The 17,552-nt window shown below is 41.3% G+C and overlaps 1 protein-coding gene across 9 annotated transcripts in view; it reads left to right on the forward strand.

Annotated features, from left to right (window-relative positions):
• SIDT1 (SID1 transmembrane family member 1) overlaps positions 1-17,552 on the forward strand; it is a 94,592-nt gene that overhangs the window by 55,654 nt on the left and 21,386 nt on the right. For 8 of the 9 annotated variants that reach the window (XM_055260178.2, XM_055260177.2, XM_063630032.1 and 5 more), the window contains 7 exons: positions 2,269-2,312; positions 10,817-10,888; positions 12,220-12,365; positions 13,171-13,244; positions 14,120-14,186; positions 16,265-16,338; positions 17,318-17,441. In XM_055260178.2, the coding sequence (XP_055116153.2) occupies positions 2,269-2,312; positions 10,817-10,888; positions 12,220-12,365; positions 13,171-13,244; positions 14,120-14,186; positions 16,265-16,338; positions 17,318-17,441 (601 nt within the window). Of the gene's footprint in view, positions 1-2,268; positions 2,313-10,816; positions 10,889-12,219; positions 12,366-13,170; positions 13,245-13,285; positions 14,002-14,119; positions 14,187-16,264; positions 16,339-17,317; positions 17,442-17,552 lie in introns of those variants that run through there. The other variant, XM_063630035.1, reaches the window with a different exon arrangement.

Consider the following 17,552-nt stretch of genomic DNA (forward strand, 5'->3'; position numbering starts at 1 on the left):
TTTTGGAGTAAATTTAACAAATTAAATGTAAGACTTGTACATTGAAAACTGCAAAACATCATTGAAGTAAATTAAAGGAGACTTACATGAAAAGACATCCCATGTGCATGGATTGGAAGATTTAATATTGTTAAGATAATGCAGTAGATAGAATAATGGTCCCCAAAAGAAGTCTATGTCTAATCTCTAGAACCTGTGAATATGTTACCTTACCTGGCAAAAGGAACTGGTAGATGTGATAAAGTTATGAAGATTATCTTGGATTATCTACGTGGACCTAATGTAATCACAAGAATCCTTATGAAGGAGACAAAAAGGTTAAAGGCAGAAGAAGGAAATGCGACAAAGGAAGCAGAGGTTGGAATGACATACTTTGCCGATGGAGGAAGGGGCCGTGAGTCAAGAAATGCAGGCTGCCTCTAGAAGCTTCAAAGACAAGAAAATGAATACTCCCCTGGAGCCTCCAGAAGTACAGCCCTGCTGACACCTTTATTTTAGCCATATAAGGCAAATTTTGGTATTCTGACTCCCAGAACTGTAAGATAATAAACTTGTATTGTTTTAAACACTCAGTCTGTGAGTTTGTTACAGCAGCAGTAGGAAACTAATATACATGACAATACTCCCCAAATTAATCTACAAATTCAACACAATCCCTTGCAAAGTCCCAGCTGGCTTTTTTACAGAAATTGACAAACTGATCCTAAAATTCATAAGAAAATGAAAGGGAGAAGCCAAAACAATTCTGAAAAAAAAAGAAGAAAGTTAAAGGATTTGCACTTTCTGATATCAAACTTATTACAAAGTTGCAGTCATCAAGACTCTGGTACTGACATAAAGAAAGACATATGGGAGGCTGAGGCAGGAGAATGGGGAAAACCCGGGAGGCGGAGCTTGCAGTGAGCCAAGATCGCACCACTGCACTCCAGCCTGGGTGACAGAGCGAGACTCTGGGGATGAAACACTGTTTGTTCTTGCTATGCGGCCACTGTGGAAAAGAGTTTGGAAAAAAAGTTAAACATAGAGTTGTCTCATGCTCAACAATTCCACTCCTAGCTATATACCCAAGATAATTGAAAACATATGTCCACACAAAAACTTGTACACAAATGTTCATAACAGTGTTACTCATGATAGCCAAAATGTGAAAACAACCAAAATATCCATTAAGTGCAAACATGTCAATGAAATGTGGTCTATCCATACAATGGAATATTATTCAGCCATAAAAAGACTGAAGTACTGACACATCCTACAGCATGGATGAACCTTGAAAACGTTACACTAAGTGAAAGAACCTAGACACAAAAGTTCGCATATAATATGATTTATTTTTAATGAAATATCTAAAATAGGAAAACTTATAGAGACAGAAAGTAGATTAGTGTTTTCCAGGGGATGGGAAGTGGCAAATGGGGAATGACTGGTCATGGGTTTGAGATTTCTTCTGGGGATGATGAAAATTTTCTAGAATTCAATAGTGGTGGGAGCTGTACAACTTTGTGAATGTATGTGATTTGTGTGAAAGTAATTGCGGTTTTGCCATTATTTTTGAAGGCAAAAACCACAATTACTTTTGCACCAATCTAATATTAAAACTCACTAAATTATGCACTTTAAAGGGTGAATTTTATGGTATGTGAATTACATTTGAAAACCGATGAATGAATAAATGATGTATATGCCTGAGAATGAAATTGCTGGGATATATGGTAACTCTTTAACTTTTTGAGAAACTGACAAACTTTTCCAAAGTGACTGCACCATTTTACATTCCCACCAGCAATGTATGAGTTCCAATTTCTCCATATCCAAAGACATGTGTTTTTTTGTTGTTTGTTTGTTTTGTTTTTGTTTTTCTTTTTTTTTTTTTTTTGAGATGGAGTCTCGCTCTGTCGCCCAATGCAGTGGCATGATCTCAGCTCACTGCAACCTCCGCCTCCCGGGTTCAAGCAATTCTCCTGCCTCAGCCTTCCAAGTAGCTGGGACTACAGGCACCCGCCACCACACCCAGCTAATTTCTGTATTTTTATTAGAGACGGGGTTTCACCATATTGGCCAGGCTGGTCTTGAACTCCTGACCTTGTGATCCGCCTGCCTTGGCCTCCCAAAGTGCTGGGATTACAGGCGTGTGCCACCGTGCCTGGCCCCAAAGACATGTTTTGAAGAGATCCTAGTAGACAAATCCGCAACAAAATCTATAAGGAACAAATGTAAAATGCTGAGGTTTTCACTGTCTTAGGATCATGTGTATGTGCTTGTTTGCAGGTTTCAGAGAAAATCCATTGATGGAAGCTTTGGGTCCAATGATGGTAAGAGCAATGCTTGGTTTCAATTCAAAATGTTGTCGCATAGTGTGGCAACATCCCATTTCATGCTTCTTTTACCTCTCTGCCTTTTGCAATTTACAAACCCTCCTTTGATTCCTATCCCACAGAGTAGTCTAGCCTGCAGTTGGAAAGCAGAGCGAGTGAAAACCAGTTCTATAGTTCAAGGAGTCCCAAGCCCTAGGCTGTGGACTGGTACTGGTCCGTGGCCTGTTAGGAGCCGGGCTGCACAGCAGGAGGTGAGCGGCACGTGAGCAAGTATTACCACCTGAGCTCCACCTCCTCTCAGATCAGTGGCAGCATTAGATTCTCATAGGATGGCAAACCCTATGTGAACTGTGCATGCGAGGGATCTGGGTTGCATGCTCCTTATGAGACTCTAATGCCATAACCCATCCCCACCCCTGTCTGTGGAAAAATTGTCTTTCATGAAACCAGTCCCTAAATATTGGAGCCAAAAATGTTGGAGACTGCTGCTGTAGTTGATAATTATTGAGACGTGGAGCTCACACTAAAAACCTTTACTAGGAGTGTCCCTTGTAATCACAGACCATTGGTCAGCCATTCATCTTTTTTAAAAGCTTCACCTTTTCTAGGACATAATTGTTCATACCTGTCCTATCCCAAAGCTGATTTGTGAACAACAGTAAGAATGTATTGTGCCAACTCTAATACAGAGTTTACTTTTCCCAAACTGAGATGGAGGCTTTTTTAAGTGTCTAGAAAACTGAAATACTTGACCCTAGCAAGTATAATAAAGAGTATAATAACTTGGGAGAATCCAGAGTAATTGACTATCCAGCAATTGTACTATACCTTTTCTTCCACTCTGAGAGTTTGAACAATTCAATGATCTGATCTTTTTAACAAAATTAAAAATTTAAATGTCCTCATTTTTGAAAAACCTAAACTCAGTGCTCGTAAGTTATTTGGCATAGAGCAAGAATTTGGTTAAACGGGAATATGAAGTGGAACTTGGTTTTTAAGTCATACATAGCAGATATTTAGATGTGTGTTTTCCATACTTAAATGAGGCCACAGAATCTTAGAAAGACTTAAACTCACCCCTCCAGCAGGATCATTGCTCCCTTTGCTGGAGAGTTTGCTTTTTTTTTTTTAATGTTTGTCTTCCTTAATGTCAGCATGCCTGTTTTTCCAGCCACCCAAGCACTTTGTTTTATAAACATTCAGCTGTCAATATAAAAGACTGTAAAAGAACACCTGCTCTCGTGGCTTTAAAGTGCTAAATGCTCCTCTCCCTTTTAGTCGTCAAATGTTTAAATGAATTTGTCTGCTTTCTGGATCTCATCTTTTTTCCTATAGTGCCTCTAGGTTTTGTGATCAGTTTAGGCCTAGTTGAACTTAGGCCTACATCCAATTGATTGAATCCCATTGGGTAGCCTCTGAATGGATAGTCTGTTATTTTTTATTGTATGAGTGAAGTCATTTTATTATAATAATATTTATTAAAGGAATTCTGCAGTCAGAAAGGTCTGTTGAACATTGAAGCACAAGTGGACAAAGCTGGGACTTGAGCCAGATCATTGTCCACGTTCAGGGAGGCTCTGAAAATTAGCTAAGAGCAGGAGGTACCCTTCTGACAGTAAGCGGAAACAAAAGAGTGACCAAAGAGAGTAAAGATGCATCACCAGATTCATGTGGCTGTAAGTAACAACAGCAACAAGAAAAAAAAATCTCAAACATGCCTAATCAAGAGAGACTCCTAGCTCTGGAAGGAGAGCCAAAAGATGTACTTCAGGATTGATGAGTCCTGTGGCTCTGGTCCATTTCCCTGCCATTCCCTTGGCTTCAATTTACTCCCAGGGCTGGCAGTGAGATGGGTCAAGGCTCACACCTTCACCTGACAACACCAGAGGGAAGGACCTTTTCAGAAGCCCTCAGAAACTTCTTGTGTTTCACTGGCCTAGAGTGAATCATATACTTATTGTTAAACCAGTCACTGCAAAGAACAGATTTACCTACACATCAGACAAACCTACTTTTAGAATTAAGGTTAAGTCCTCTTCTCTAAGACCAGAGTTTCTCAAACTCAATATTATTGACATTATGGGCCAGATAATTCTTTGTTGTTGGGGCTATTCCATATCTTATAGGATGTTTAATAGCATCCTTCACCTCCACCCACTAGATTCTAGGAGTTGCCCCTCCTTGGGACAACTATAAATGCCTCCAGGCTTGGTGCAGTGGCTCATGCTTGTAATCCCAGCATTTGGGGAGGCCGAGGTGGGAGGATTGTTTGGGCCTAGGAGTTCGAGACCAGCCTGGGCAACATAGTGAGACTTCGTCTCTATAAAAACAAAAAATAAACAAAATTAGGTGGGCGTGGTGGCGTGCACCTGTGCTCCAGCTACTTCAGAGGCTGACGTGGGAGGATTGCTTGAGCCCAGGATGTTGGGGCTGCAGTGAGCTGAGATCGCACCGCTGCACTCCAACGTAGGTGACAGAGCAAGACCGTGTCTCAAAAAAAAAAAAAAAAATGCCTCCAGACACTGCCAAATGTCTTTTTGGGGGCAAAACTGTTTCCCCACCTCCCCCTGTTTGAGAACCATGGACCTAAATATGTGAGGACACCTAAATAAGATGCCAGCTTAGGTAGGAAGTAGGGAATAGGAATGTTCACCACCAAGGGCTTTGAAATAGGAAGAAAATAAGGAAGCTTTGTAATGTAGAGAGGCCACGGGAATGATGGCATCGCCCCCAATGTCATGACCACTGGTGAGTCAAGACCTAGATGCTTAAACCAAGCGCAGAAGACAAGCTGTGCCCAAGGAAAGAACCAGTGACTTTTTTAGGCATCTCAACAGAGCATAGAAAAACCAACCAGGAGCAAGAGACAGAGGCAAGTAAGGACCATATCTGGAAGCTAATGAGAGACATTCAGGGAAGAAACAAGGATACAGAAATGTCTGTCTCTCTCAGGGTCAGAATCAGCGTGACCATGGGGCACAGGAAGTTCAATGGAGCTCAGAGTTACAGGAAATGCCTTGGGTGCTTATGTCCAGAGAAAATGCTAGAAGCAGTTTCTGAAAGGGGAAGAGGATCCCACTAGACTTAATATGGTGTCTGCACACATCATTGTGGAGCTAGATATCTGTGGAACTTAGCCTAACACTTTCACCTTAGATGTGACTCAAGTGGAAGAAATGGAATCAGGTCCCTACAGGTTGCCAAATTGGTGGCAGCTCTGTTGGAGTTAGGAAGGATGCACTCAGAAAATTTGTGGGCTACTCTGCATTTGTTTTTCTTTGATATGCCTGAAGTTATTTAATTAAGCTGTATGTGAAAATCTCGATGTTAGCTCCAACTATACTAAAAAGCAAAACAAGGTATTTCATACTTCATGGGATGAAGAAGAAGATTAGACCCTGGAGCCTGGGTGAGATGGAAATAGTGTTGGCAAAGAGCTGCTGCAGGGGACTTGAAGGGACTTTTTTACTGTACTGTGAATGACTGGACCCTGCATTGTCTAATCACCACTTAATACCAATGACAGGGCATCTGTGAGAATCCGAGAGGTACTAAGAAAGGTTCTGTGCTCTAAAACCATTTCCTCCACTGGCTTTATCAGAGAGAAACCCCACATTTCACATCATTGTTAAAGAGCCTCTACAGAAATTCAGTTACCAGCTGAGAAAAATAATGAAGCCTCCCCAACAGGCCTCTGGGACCCCTTGAGCTGCCACCAGGAACTGGGGGTGCAACAGAAGAGGAGGTTACTTTCCCAAGTGCAAGAGTTTGACAAGCCTAATCGGTTGTAGATTTAAGAACCAAATGGCCAACCCAATCCTTCCCTGGATAGAGCCCTTACTGAACCAGCCTCTTAGCCAAGAGCAAGATCTGGTGGAGAAAAGACAAGGGGAGTGTTGAATTTGGAGGACTCAAGGAACACAGGCCATTCAGTGACAAAGGGTCTCAAATTTTAGTCCTAGATCTCTACTCTTCTTTTTCTAGTTTTCTTGTCCAGCTTTTTCTTCTAGAGGAATTTTACTTTTACATCCATCTGCAAAGATGACAGTTTTCTTCATTTTTTCTTCAACTATTGAAACAAAACGTGACACTAAGTTAGGATAGGTAGGCAATTGGTATAAAAGTAAAAATTTGGCCGGGCATGGTGGCTCACACCTGTAATACCAACACTTTGGGAGGCCGAGGCAGGTGGATTGCCTACAGTCAGGAGATTGAGATCATCCTGGCCAACATGGTGAAACCCCATCTCTACTAAAATACAAAATACTAGCCACACGTGGTGGTGTGTGCCTGTAGTCCCAGCTACTCAGGAGGCTGAGGCAGGGGAATCGCTTGAACCCGGGAGGCAGAGGTTGCAATGAGCCGAGATCGTGCCACTGCACTCCAGCCTGGCGACAGAGTGAGACTCTGTCTCAAAAAAAAAAAAAAATCATGCTATCTAGTTCCCATCATTTCTGACTCCCTCTTCAGCTTCCAACCTGCTGAGTCTTCAGAGACAGAATGGGACAAGGCAACTATAAATATGAAGTCCCTGAAAGACGCAAACATGCTCAAAATGAAATGAAATTTTTCTTCTCACATAGGGCATTTAACATAAAAAGCAAGCATGCAAGCATATCCTGTTCTATGTCAGTGAAGTAGACAGATGCAGGGGGCTCAAGCTCAGAGAAACACATATCAAAACAAGTTTCCTCATTAAGATGAGATCATTCACAATCATATGTGTCTGCTATTTCCAGCCAGAACATCTTGGTCTGTCTTATAAGCTGATATTTTGTGTTGAATTCTGCTTTCTATGTACTATACAGTTAAATATAGATATGGCTTGCCTTTCCAGACCATACTTGATGTTTAGAAGGAAATGCCTTGGTTTTTGCATTCTTAAAAGGCTTTAGACATAAGCAAAATGAAAAGAATACTGTTATCCTGTGTTGGCCAATCTCATATTTAATTGGTGCATATAAAAGTCCACAGAGTGAAAACATTTTCGCATGCTGGCAATGGTATTGCACATGAAAATCTTGGTGCTCTTGTCTGTCACAGAACCCATGATGTTGCAGCTGCCTCAAAATGAACAGAGCCAGCAACAACATCAAAACCAGATCACGCTCAGTGATGAGCCAGAGCAGAAAACAGAAATCAGTGATTCCTTAAAGTCTGAAAAGACCTACACAGCTGGCTTTGTCTTTTTAGTGAAGTTGTCACCTAACAAAACAGTGATTGTTTTTGTTTGTTCACTTGCTTTGATTTTAGTTTTTGGTTTTTGTTTTTCTTTTGATTACACACACACACAGAGAACATTGGCTCCCACGAGCAATTTCGACCTCCTGCTACAACTGAACTCCAGCATTTTCTTACACACATTTCTACTTCCTCTATCAGAGGACTTCCAGTGACACCAAAATGCACTATGTGCACGTAACATCAAAACATCATGTTTTACATCTTAATATATACAATTAAAAAATCTTTTTTTATAAAAACAAATAAGTTTTCACTGAGACCAATTCAATGAATCACTATCCATCCACTATCTGAGTGACTGGGAAAATTACTTGATCTCTCAACATCTCCCTTTTATCATCTTTAAAACATATGGTAATATTACATGATAAAACATATGGTAAAATATATGATAATATTCTCAGCATTTTGTGATTTTAGTGTCATTCTTCATTTACTATTTGCACATTTAATAATTTTCAAAATTACATTTTAAATAAGGGACATAGGTTAGTGACTTAAAATAAGGAGCTTGGACCAGGCATGGTGGCTCACACCTGTAATCCCAGCACTTTGGGAGACCAAGGCTGGAGGATTGCTTGAGTCAAGGAGTTGGAGGCCAGCCTGGTCAACCTAGGGAGATTCTGTCTCTGCAGATAATCTTTGAAAAATTAGGCAGGTGTGGTGGCATGACCCTGTGGTCCCAGCTACTCAAGAGGCTGAGGCAGGAGCATCGCCTGAACCTGGTGGTTGAGGCTACAGTGCACCGTGATTTTGCCACTGCACTCCAGTCTGGGCAACAGAGTAAGACCCAGTCTCAAGAAATAAATAAATAAAATAAAATAGGGAGCTTGAAAAGAGAAAAATGTGAAAGATACTGAGAGGAATGTAAAAGACCTACAACATCATCTAGGAATAAGAGCAACCCAGGGGTTCTATGAGACTCCCTGCAATGAACTAAACAGAAAGAAGATGCAGCATGACCCACGCCAATGGGTAATCATTGGCAGGCAGCAGCTGCCAATCTAAAAAGCAAAAGCTGTGCTTTTTTAAAATGTGAGTTTATTACAGTGGAGATGCAAATGAGCCTCAACCTCTTTGTCTCTTTAGAAAGGTATTCTTGAGCACTATATGAAAGTAACATATTTACTACCAATTGTTCTTGTTTGAAGGAAAATTCCCATCTTTTCAGTTAAAAAGATAAGTTTTGTCTAACACAACAGAAGGTTATTCAGCCTTTAAGCAGGATATGCTGCCATTTGCAACAACATGCCTTCCATGGATAAACATGGAGGATATTATGCTAAGTGGAATACACCAGACACAGAAAGAAAAGTACTGCATGGTCTCTCTTATATGTGGAATCCTTTAAAAAGTAAAACACATAGAAATAAAGAGTAGAACAGTGGATATCAGGGACAGGGAGTGGGAGGAAATTAGGAGCTGTAAGTCAAAAGGTACAAATCCGCAGGCAGGTAGGATGAATAAGTCTAGTATACAGTAGGAAGAATATATATAGTTAACAATATTGCATTCTATATTGAAAATTTGTGAAGAGAGTAGATTTTAGGTGCTCTTATAACAACAAAACAGAGGGAACTATGGAAAGTGATGGATATGTTAATTTGCTTAGCTATAGCAATCATTTCACTATGTGCACGTAATATCAAAACATCATGTTGTACATCTTAATATATACAACTAAAAATCATTTTTTAGGCCAAGTATGGTGGCTCACGCCTGTTATCCCAGCACTTTGGGAGGCCAAGGCAAGCCAATCACTTGAGGTGAGGAGTTCAAGACCAGCCTGGCCAACATGGTGAAACCCTGTCTCTATTAAAAATACAAAAATTAGCTAGGTGTGGTGATGTGCACTTGTAGTCCCAGCTACTCAGGAGGCTGAGGCAGGACAATCGCTTGAACCCTGGAGGTGGAGGTTGCAGTGAGCCGAGATCGTTCTACTGCACTCCAGCCTGGGTGACAAAGTGAGACCCTGTTCCAAGAAATAATAATAATTTTTTTATAAAAAGAAAATAAGTTTTCACCGAGACCAATACAATGAAACACTATCCATCCACTCTCAGAGTGACTAGGCAAATTACATGATCTCTCAGCATCTCCCTTTTATCATCTTTAAAATGGTGATAATAATATTATCAACCTCCTAGGGTTGTTGAAAATTTAAAAAAGTAAATTCCTGGAAAGAATTTAAAAGACTGTCCTACACAGTAAGTCTGCAACAAACATCAGTCAGTAGTAATAGAGGTAGTACTGGTAGCAGCAGCAGTAGCAGCTGCAGCAGCAAAGCTCTGTGCTGTAACTATGGCCAAATCTGTTCTAAGTCAAAAAGAGTCAGGCAAATTGCACACAACATCTTCACATGGCACTGTTACTGTGCTCAAAAGATTTGATCTCTCATACTTAATAGTCTGAAGGTAACCTGTTTCTTTGACTTGAAGTTGGATGAAAAGCATAGATGGTATTGATGACATGTTACACACTTATGGGTTAGCCCAAGAAAGGCCAGGGAACACCTAATTTCTCTAAATAAGAAGAAATTTATGAAGGGATCTCCAAGCCTAATAACAGTGCCGGGAGCATGCGTTCTGAGGGCCAAAGTCTGCATTTTAAAGGCCAAGATTTGTGTGCTAAGGGCCCTGGGAACAGCTTAGGCTGCCAAAAATGCTCCATTAGCCAAAAGCCTTGCTGTCCAGCTGAGCCAACTCTTGGCTAAACCACCAAAGAAGAAAAGAAATTGGATCTCCAAGGCCATTGCATTAGTCCTTATAATTAAAGTTTAAGTCCAAAACCTGGCTAAAGGTTTTGAGTTTACACTTTAATTATTTTTCTTTATGGGGGAAATTAATGGACACATAAAAAATTTAAAACATGCTAAAAACCTACAAAGTTGGCTTACAAAACTGAATATTTTTATTGTCCACCAATGGAAATGATGGCTGTGTTTCAGTAGAACTTATACATAAATACTGAAATTTGAATTTCATATAATTTTTACCTGTCATGAAACATTATTCTTCTTTGGATTTTTTCCCCAATCATTTAAAGGTTTAAAAACCAATCTTAGTTGAAGAGCCATACAGAAACATGTGGCAGGCTAGATTTGGCAGATGGGTCATAGTTTTGGTGACTCCTGTATTAGTGTAAAAAGAAAATCAAACTTAAAATAATGTGTCCTGATGATTCAAGCTGCTTAGAATAGTGTTGTTTTGTTTTAGCAACTGGACATAAAGTGTTTGCCTCTTCACTTTTTCTAACAGGCTCTGGAAATATGGTGGCATCTCATCCCATTGCTGCCAGCACACCCGAAGGGAGCAATTATGGGACAATAGGTATGTCCTACCAGGTCCGTTCATGAAAGTGTTTCCTAATTCTGCAGAGAATATGATAGAAAGACATTCCAGCCACTAATAACTGGGAATGTGGGCAAAGCAGTTATCCTATGAGATTGTCTTTTATTTGTAAGATAAGTTGCTTGGAGATTTGGAAGCTTCCTCCCAGCTCTAACTTTCTCCAGTTCTGTTGTTCTGTTTCTTGAATCTGCTAGCCCCACTTGGGCAGAATTCCTTCAATGGTTGCCATCTAATACTAAGGCCCCCTAGGGACTTTTTCATATCCAGCCTGGGTTTAGGGCATGAAAGATGTGTCCCAGGGAGCCTGACATCAGTTGACCAGTTGTTTCATTCTCAGGTTTCAGTGGAATAAGGGGCGATCAGAAGACTGAGGCAGTGCTGCAGGTGAACATGGCTGTAGCCTACCAACCCTTCATTTTGGCTAACTTCATAATTGAACCTGCTCACTGCCACCCAGTCGTTCACATGGCAAACCCCAGTGTTCCTTAAGTTCCTTAAGGCTGAAAAGAATGGAATCCTAGACCTGTCTTGTTAGAGTAGAAGCACATTGAGCTGCCTGCCCTTCCATATTGCTTGTGGACCTATGAATGGTGCTCCTTAAAATGTCAGTGTAGAGGGACTGGGAATCCTGTATTCCTGCCCTATCATTCTGTAACTTTGCGAAGCATGTGGGCTCAGTGCAGGCTACTTATTTTTAGTTCTGTAAGAACAGGATTTTTAAAAAACCATCTGAACAGAAGAAATAAAGCGGAAGGTAAGCTCAGCTCATGTGCTCATCAAGCTGCATAAATCTCCATCTGCTCTGGGAAACATTCATGGGAACAGAAGGATTCTTCTTCCTGAGAATGTTGTTTTCATTATATAATCATAGATACAGCATGTGGGTGATTTCTGTGTACAAATACTTTACCCATGAGAAATGTACAGCTGTTAGATATGTGTGGGCTCACACATATATGCAATAGATGCTATACATAGCGATGTGCATGTGTATTTGTATATATTTATGTTCATATTTTAACATATGAAACATGAAATATAAGTACAATATTATTTTTGTATCCAAATAGTTAACAGAGCAGATGCCCTTAGATTCTAATATGTGTTCATAATATAAAAATAGAAGAAGAGGAAAAATAAAAGTCTATTGAGAAGGAATAGAGAGAAAGAGCAGGTCTTGTGAATGAGGAGTTCACTTGGATCAACACGATATTTCCTAGAATGAGTCTGCACTGTGCTTTTTGCAGAGACGAATGGGCTCCGTAGGCACTCCACGGCTTTTGATGGCAGATGAGTTGTCTCTGTTTCAGATGAGTCAAGCTCCAGTCCTGGAAGGCAGATGTCCCCCCCCGATGGTGGGCCACCGGGCCAGTCAGACACAGACAGCTCCGTGGAGGAGAGCGACTTCGACACCATGCCAGACATTGAGAGTGATAAAAACATCATCCGGACCAAGGTACCCACTCTGCCTCGCCGTACTCTTTGAGAGGGCAGAAAGTTTGGCAGTAGAATAAACTTCAGCAATACCTCAGTTTCCTTTATTTTGTTTCCTTCAGGGAAAGCCAAATTTCCCAGAAGACTTAAATGTACCTACAGGCTAAAAACAATACTCTGTTAATTCGCACTTTTTTTTCTCGCGGAAGAAAGTGAGCACATTAAAGAGCACAGAACATTAAAACACTCTTTAAGGTCTGAAGTGGCTGACTGTGGGCAATAAAGAAGGAAGGGATCCAACCAGATGGAAGAAAAGATTTATTTGAGGGGTGTACTGGGGAAAGCTCCCCGGTTCTGTGCATATCATCTTTCAGAAGGAAAGCTCATTTGTTTCTGGCTTGTAATTATTATTTTGTGTCATATCCCGCAAAAGATATGAAGAGGAAATGCACAGTTTCAGCCCTATGTAGTTCAAGAACCACACAGCGGACAGCTCTGAAAGCTGGGAAATCAATTCTTGATATATAAGAAGCACTCAAGACTCCCAATAAGTTGCCCACATCAGCCAATCCTTAATATTCCAAGGAAAATACTAGGATTTTTATTAAGGTATCATGGGAAAAACAACATCAAAAGAAAAGTCTTAAATAATTTTAATCAAGTAAATTTGATTTACTTAATCAAATTTAGTAAATTTGAATAATTGTATCCCTTGAATAATTTTAACAATTTTAATTTAAATTGAGACATTTGTTACGTTTGCCTTGGTATCTCATGCATAAAGAGCTGAGTACAGTTTCGCATTCTCTGTTTATTTGGCATTCCAGATGTTCCTTTACCTGTCAGATTTGTCCAGGAAGGACCGGAGAATTGTCAGCAAAAAATATAAAATCTATTTTTGGTAAGTAGATGACCAGTAGCACCATGGTTCCCTTAAATAAACAGTTTTCTTTGTAAGAGCCACAACCACTTAGGCACGAGGTTTTAGTGTTTAATGAGGCACAGGCATAGGGGATGATGTTACCAGCCAACTATCAGTAGACCTGCCATGGCCACACACATGGACACAGCCTCCCTCCCAGCCAAGAGGCTGAGCTGCCTTGCAAGAAATCTTCTCTCCCCTCAGAAACCCCCAAGCTGAGTATTGTACTCTTGTGACAGCTCCTGCCCTTATTTTCTCTCGAAGGATGCCCTTTTACTTGCATGCAGATCTTAGAAGGAAATAAGGGACAATGGGGCCACATGAAATTTCACAGTGGGACCATCAGTTTGGAAACCACACCCCTTTCACGTGATCCGTCACTCATTACTTACACTCTGATGTTTAATCTAACAGCAGCCTAAAGAGATAGGCCCTCATAAATGATTTTGTTAAACCAGAAGCAGGTATTACTTACACTGTGTTACAAATGGTTGTAAGAAAAGAAAGAAAAAGGAAACCCTAATATTTGTTGGGTACCAATCATTAACCTTTTTAAAAAATACATTTCAGTTAGTATTTTCAGTTTTTGCCTCTGCAACCTAACTAAAAGTATCCAAGGGAAGTTTTTCTTTACTTCTTTAATTCCCCTTTAGACAAGATACTGTGTGCCAAATGCCCCAATGCAAGAGAAGGGAGAGGGCGACTGGAGAAACAGGAACCACATAATCAGCTTCTGGTTACTTTTGCAAGTTAATTATGGACTTATGGGGTGGAAGCGTTCTTTTAAAAAAATTAACCAAAGACTCCACTGTTCATTTGAAAATAACTACTTCTGGTTCTTTCTGCCTGCATAGGAACATCATCACCATCGCTGTGTTTTACGCGCTGCCCGTGATCCAGCTGGTCATTACATACCAGACAGTAAGTGCTGCCCCAGCCCCAGCCCCAGCCCCAGAATCCCGGCTTTCTTTCTGCAGGGAGAGTCTCCACTGTGACTGACAGAGAGAGGTACAACTTAGGATCCATTCAGGAATTTCCCACTGGGGTTCCAATTGGAGTTCACTATTGCTTCCTCTTTCTCTCTCTCTCTTTTTTTTTTTTTTTTTTTACACAGTCTCGCTCTGTCACCCTGGCTGGAGTGCAATGGCACGATGTCGGCTCACTGCAACCTCTGCCTCCTGGATTCAAGCAATTCTCCTGCCTCAGCCTCCCGAGTAGCTGGGATTACAGGCATGTGCCACCATGCCCAGCTAATTTTTTGTGTATTTTTAATAGGGGTGGGGTTTCACCATGTTGGCCAGGCTGGTCTCAAACTCCTGACCTCAGGTGATCTGCCTGCTTCAGCCTCCCAAAGTACTGGGATTACAGGCATGAGCCACCACACCCAGCCCATTGCTTCATCTTTAACTGACCTTTCAATCTAGTTCCCAATTGTTTTATCACAAAGGGAGCTGCAATCTCTTGTATTATTTTGTCTACCAGTCCGAAAGTATTACCTTGTGCTCGTTCAGTCATGATATCTATCCACTGCATCTGTTACTTAACACTCTGAGCTTTCTGATCATTATGGGATAATGAGTAGAGTAAATAAAGTTCCAGACTAAAACAAAGGAACCTGATAGCTAATCTAGCCTGTGCCTTCCCATTGAAGGTAAATATTTTTTTGTAAAATTAAAAACACCTTTGTGGCTGGGCATGGTGGCTCACATCTGTAATCCCAGAACTTTGGGAGGCCTAGGCGGGGGGATTGCCTGAGCTCAGGAGTTTGAGACCAGCCTGGGCAACATGGCGAAACCCCATCTCTACCAAAAATACAAAAAAAATTAGCTGAGTAGTGGCACACACCTGTGGTCCCAGCTACTCGGGAGGCTGAAGTGGGAGGACTGCTTGAGCCTGGGAGGTGTAGATTGCAGTAAGCTGAGATTGCGCCACTGCACTCCAGCCTGAGTGACAGAGTGAGACCGTGTCTCAAGAACAAAAAAAAAAAAAAAGAAAAAAAAAGCTTCATGAAACTAACAAAATATTACAGTAAAAAGAAAATGTAAAATAAAAACAAACATTTCTTGAGCAAAAATAATATGAAAGTAGTTTGAGAATCCTCATTCCTCCATAGAATCCTAGGCCAAGGTCACTTAAATGACCTTCTATAGAATTTATTACACAGTAGAAAGCCCATTTACAATAGCAAAAAGCTGAAGTTGTTTCTAATGCAGTGGCCCTCAGACTTCGCTGTGCATTAAGTTCACCTGGGAAGCTTTTACAAATCCCAGCGTCCAGGCTGTACTCCAATTAGATCAGAGTCTGTGAGGGTGGAGCCAGGCATCTGTAGTGTTTAAACCCCCAGTGATTCCAACATACAGCCAAGTTTGTGTGTTAATGATCTAATAATATTTAGTCAATTGCATACTTATTATGCAATGAGAACAAGGACTTCATGAGGTTTGAGCACCACTGTTTATAATCTAAATCTTCTCTGCATACTTTGGGGGACTGTCAGAAGATACACCTGGACTGTGGTTTGGGAAAGTTCTTGACAGAGATGGTGATAAATAGGGAAAGCTGAACACACATCTCCTCGTGTCTACCTGCCTCAGGTTTACCATTTCTACCCAGAGAATGGGACAGCTCTATATCCCCTCTGCATTAACCTAGAAAATAAGACATAGTGTGACAGTCCTGAAAGGTCCCAATGTAGCATTCTTTCATAGTCCTTTTATCATGATAACAAAGGAAACACATTTGGATGAATTCCACCTTGGGGCTGCGTAAGGGGGTACACAGAATATTCCCATTCAAAGCAAGATGGTAACTTTTTTGGAAAAAAAGTGCCTGTGCTGTGTAAGGTGGCAGGTAATGGCCCATCTGTGCAGAGGAGCACTGGTTACATTGTAAACTAGTGACAGTGCATCTCCGTGAGCCCTGTCTGCTCTTTGTGTTCCGGCTGGGGCTCAGAGGACAGAAGAAAACCACATTTCCTCTTCTCACTCTTGATTTTACAGGTGGTAAATGTCACTGGCAACCAGGACATCTGTTACTACAACTTCCTCTGTGCTCACCCCTTGGGCGTCCTGAGGTAAACCCAGTCCTCTGGTTGCCCATGAGGCATTTAGAGATGCCTTTCTGTCTAATGTTGTGATTTCGGTTTTTAAAAATACTGAAAACAACTGTGGAAAACGACTCTATTCAAGGGTAAAAAGGAACTAAACCAAGAAGTTGAGACCAGGTATGCTCCTCTCGTTCCTGTATGTGGTTCTCAGGAAACATTCCTTAGCATACTGCCTGCTGAGATGAGGGCAGTGACATTTTTTAAAATGTCAGATCTCTAGCTGTGGTGGCATTTGTTCACAGGCATGAGCTGGCAACCTATTGTCTCATTCGATCCATTAAACAACCTCGTGAGATAGACATTACTATGATCCCTATTTTTAGATGAAGGCAGGTGAGGACTTGCTGAAGGTCCCTCAGCTGCTAAGTAGTGCACGTCGCAAACCCAGCCCTGTGGCCTCCCAGGCCATGCTCTAGCCACCAGAACTTGGTGACGTGGAAGAAGCATTGCCTGGGAGTTGGGAGTCTAGCTTCTTGCTCTAGAGCTGAACCAGCATTCATTTCCTCAAATAAAGCTGCTGGCTATGATTGGCTGACACTTACCTGAAATTCACAATTAGAGAGCTGAACATCAACACACACGGGTCCACCTGTGAGAACTCTCTCTCACGGTGTAGCTGAAACACTTGCCTGTCTTTGAAGCAGCTGTCTTTCCCAGGGTTCATACTATACAAATGCCACTGGGATAAGAGAGGATGGGAGGGTGTTAGGAAGCCAAGCAGGCACACTTGAGAGGAAACAGACACATTGTCACAGGCTAAGTAAGCATCATAAAATGAAGGAGTTAGGTTAAAGAGGATTTCTAATACTTTTCTGATCCTGAAATCTTATGGAAAGGTTAATGGAAAACACTGATGCTGAATTCATTCATTCCTTCATGTATCATGTATTCTCTGGGTCCTTTTGATGGTCTTGAGTCTCTCACGGTCTCTCATTCATCCCTGTAGTGCCTTCAACAACATTCTGAGCAATCTGGGCCACGTGCTTCTGGGCTTGCTCTTCCTGCTGATAGTCTTGCGCCGGGACATCCTCCATCGGAGAGCCCTGGAAGCCAAGGACATCTTTGCTGTGGTGAGGAGAGAGTGGGTGCGAGCTAGGAAGGGTTATGGATCCAAACAAGATCTGCAAAGGGGTGGGACATCTGGCTTAATGGTGTGATTATTTATTATGTGTAATAAACTA

This window comes from Symphalangus syndactylus, chromosome 21, assembly GCF_028878055.3.
Source record: "Symphalangus syndactylus isolate Jambi chromosome 21, NHGRI_mSymSyn1-v2.1_pri, whole genome shotgun sequence".
Classification (NCBI taxonomy): Eukaryota; Metazoa; Chordata; class Mammalia; order Primates; family Hylobatidae; genus Symphalangus; species Symphalangus syndactylus.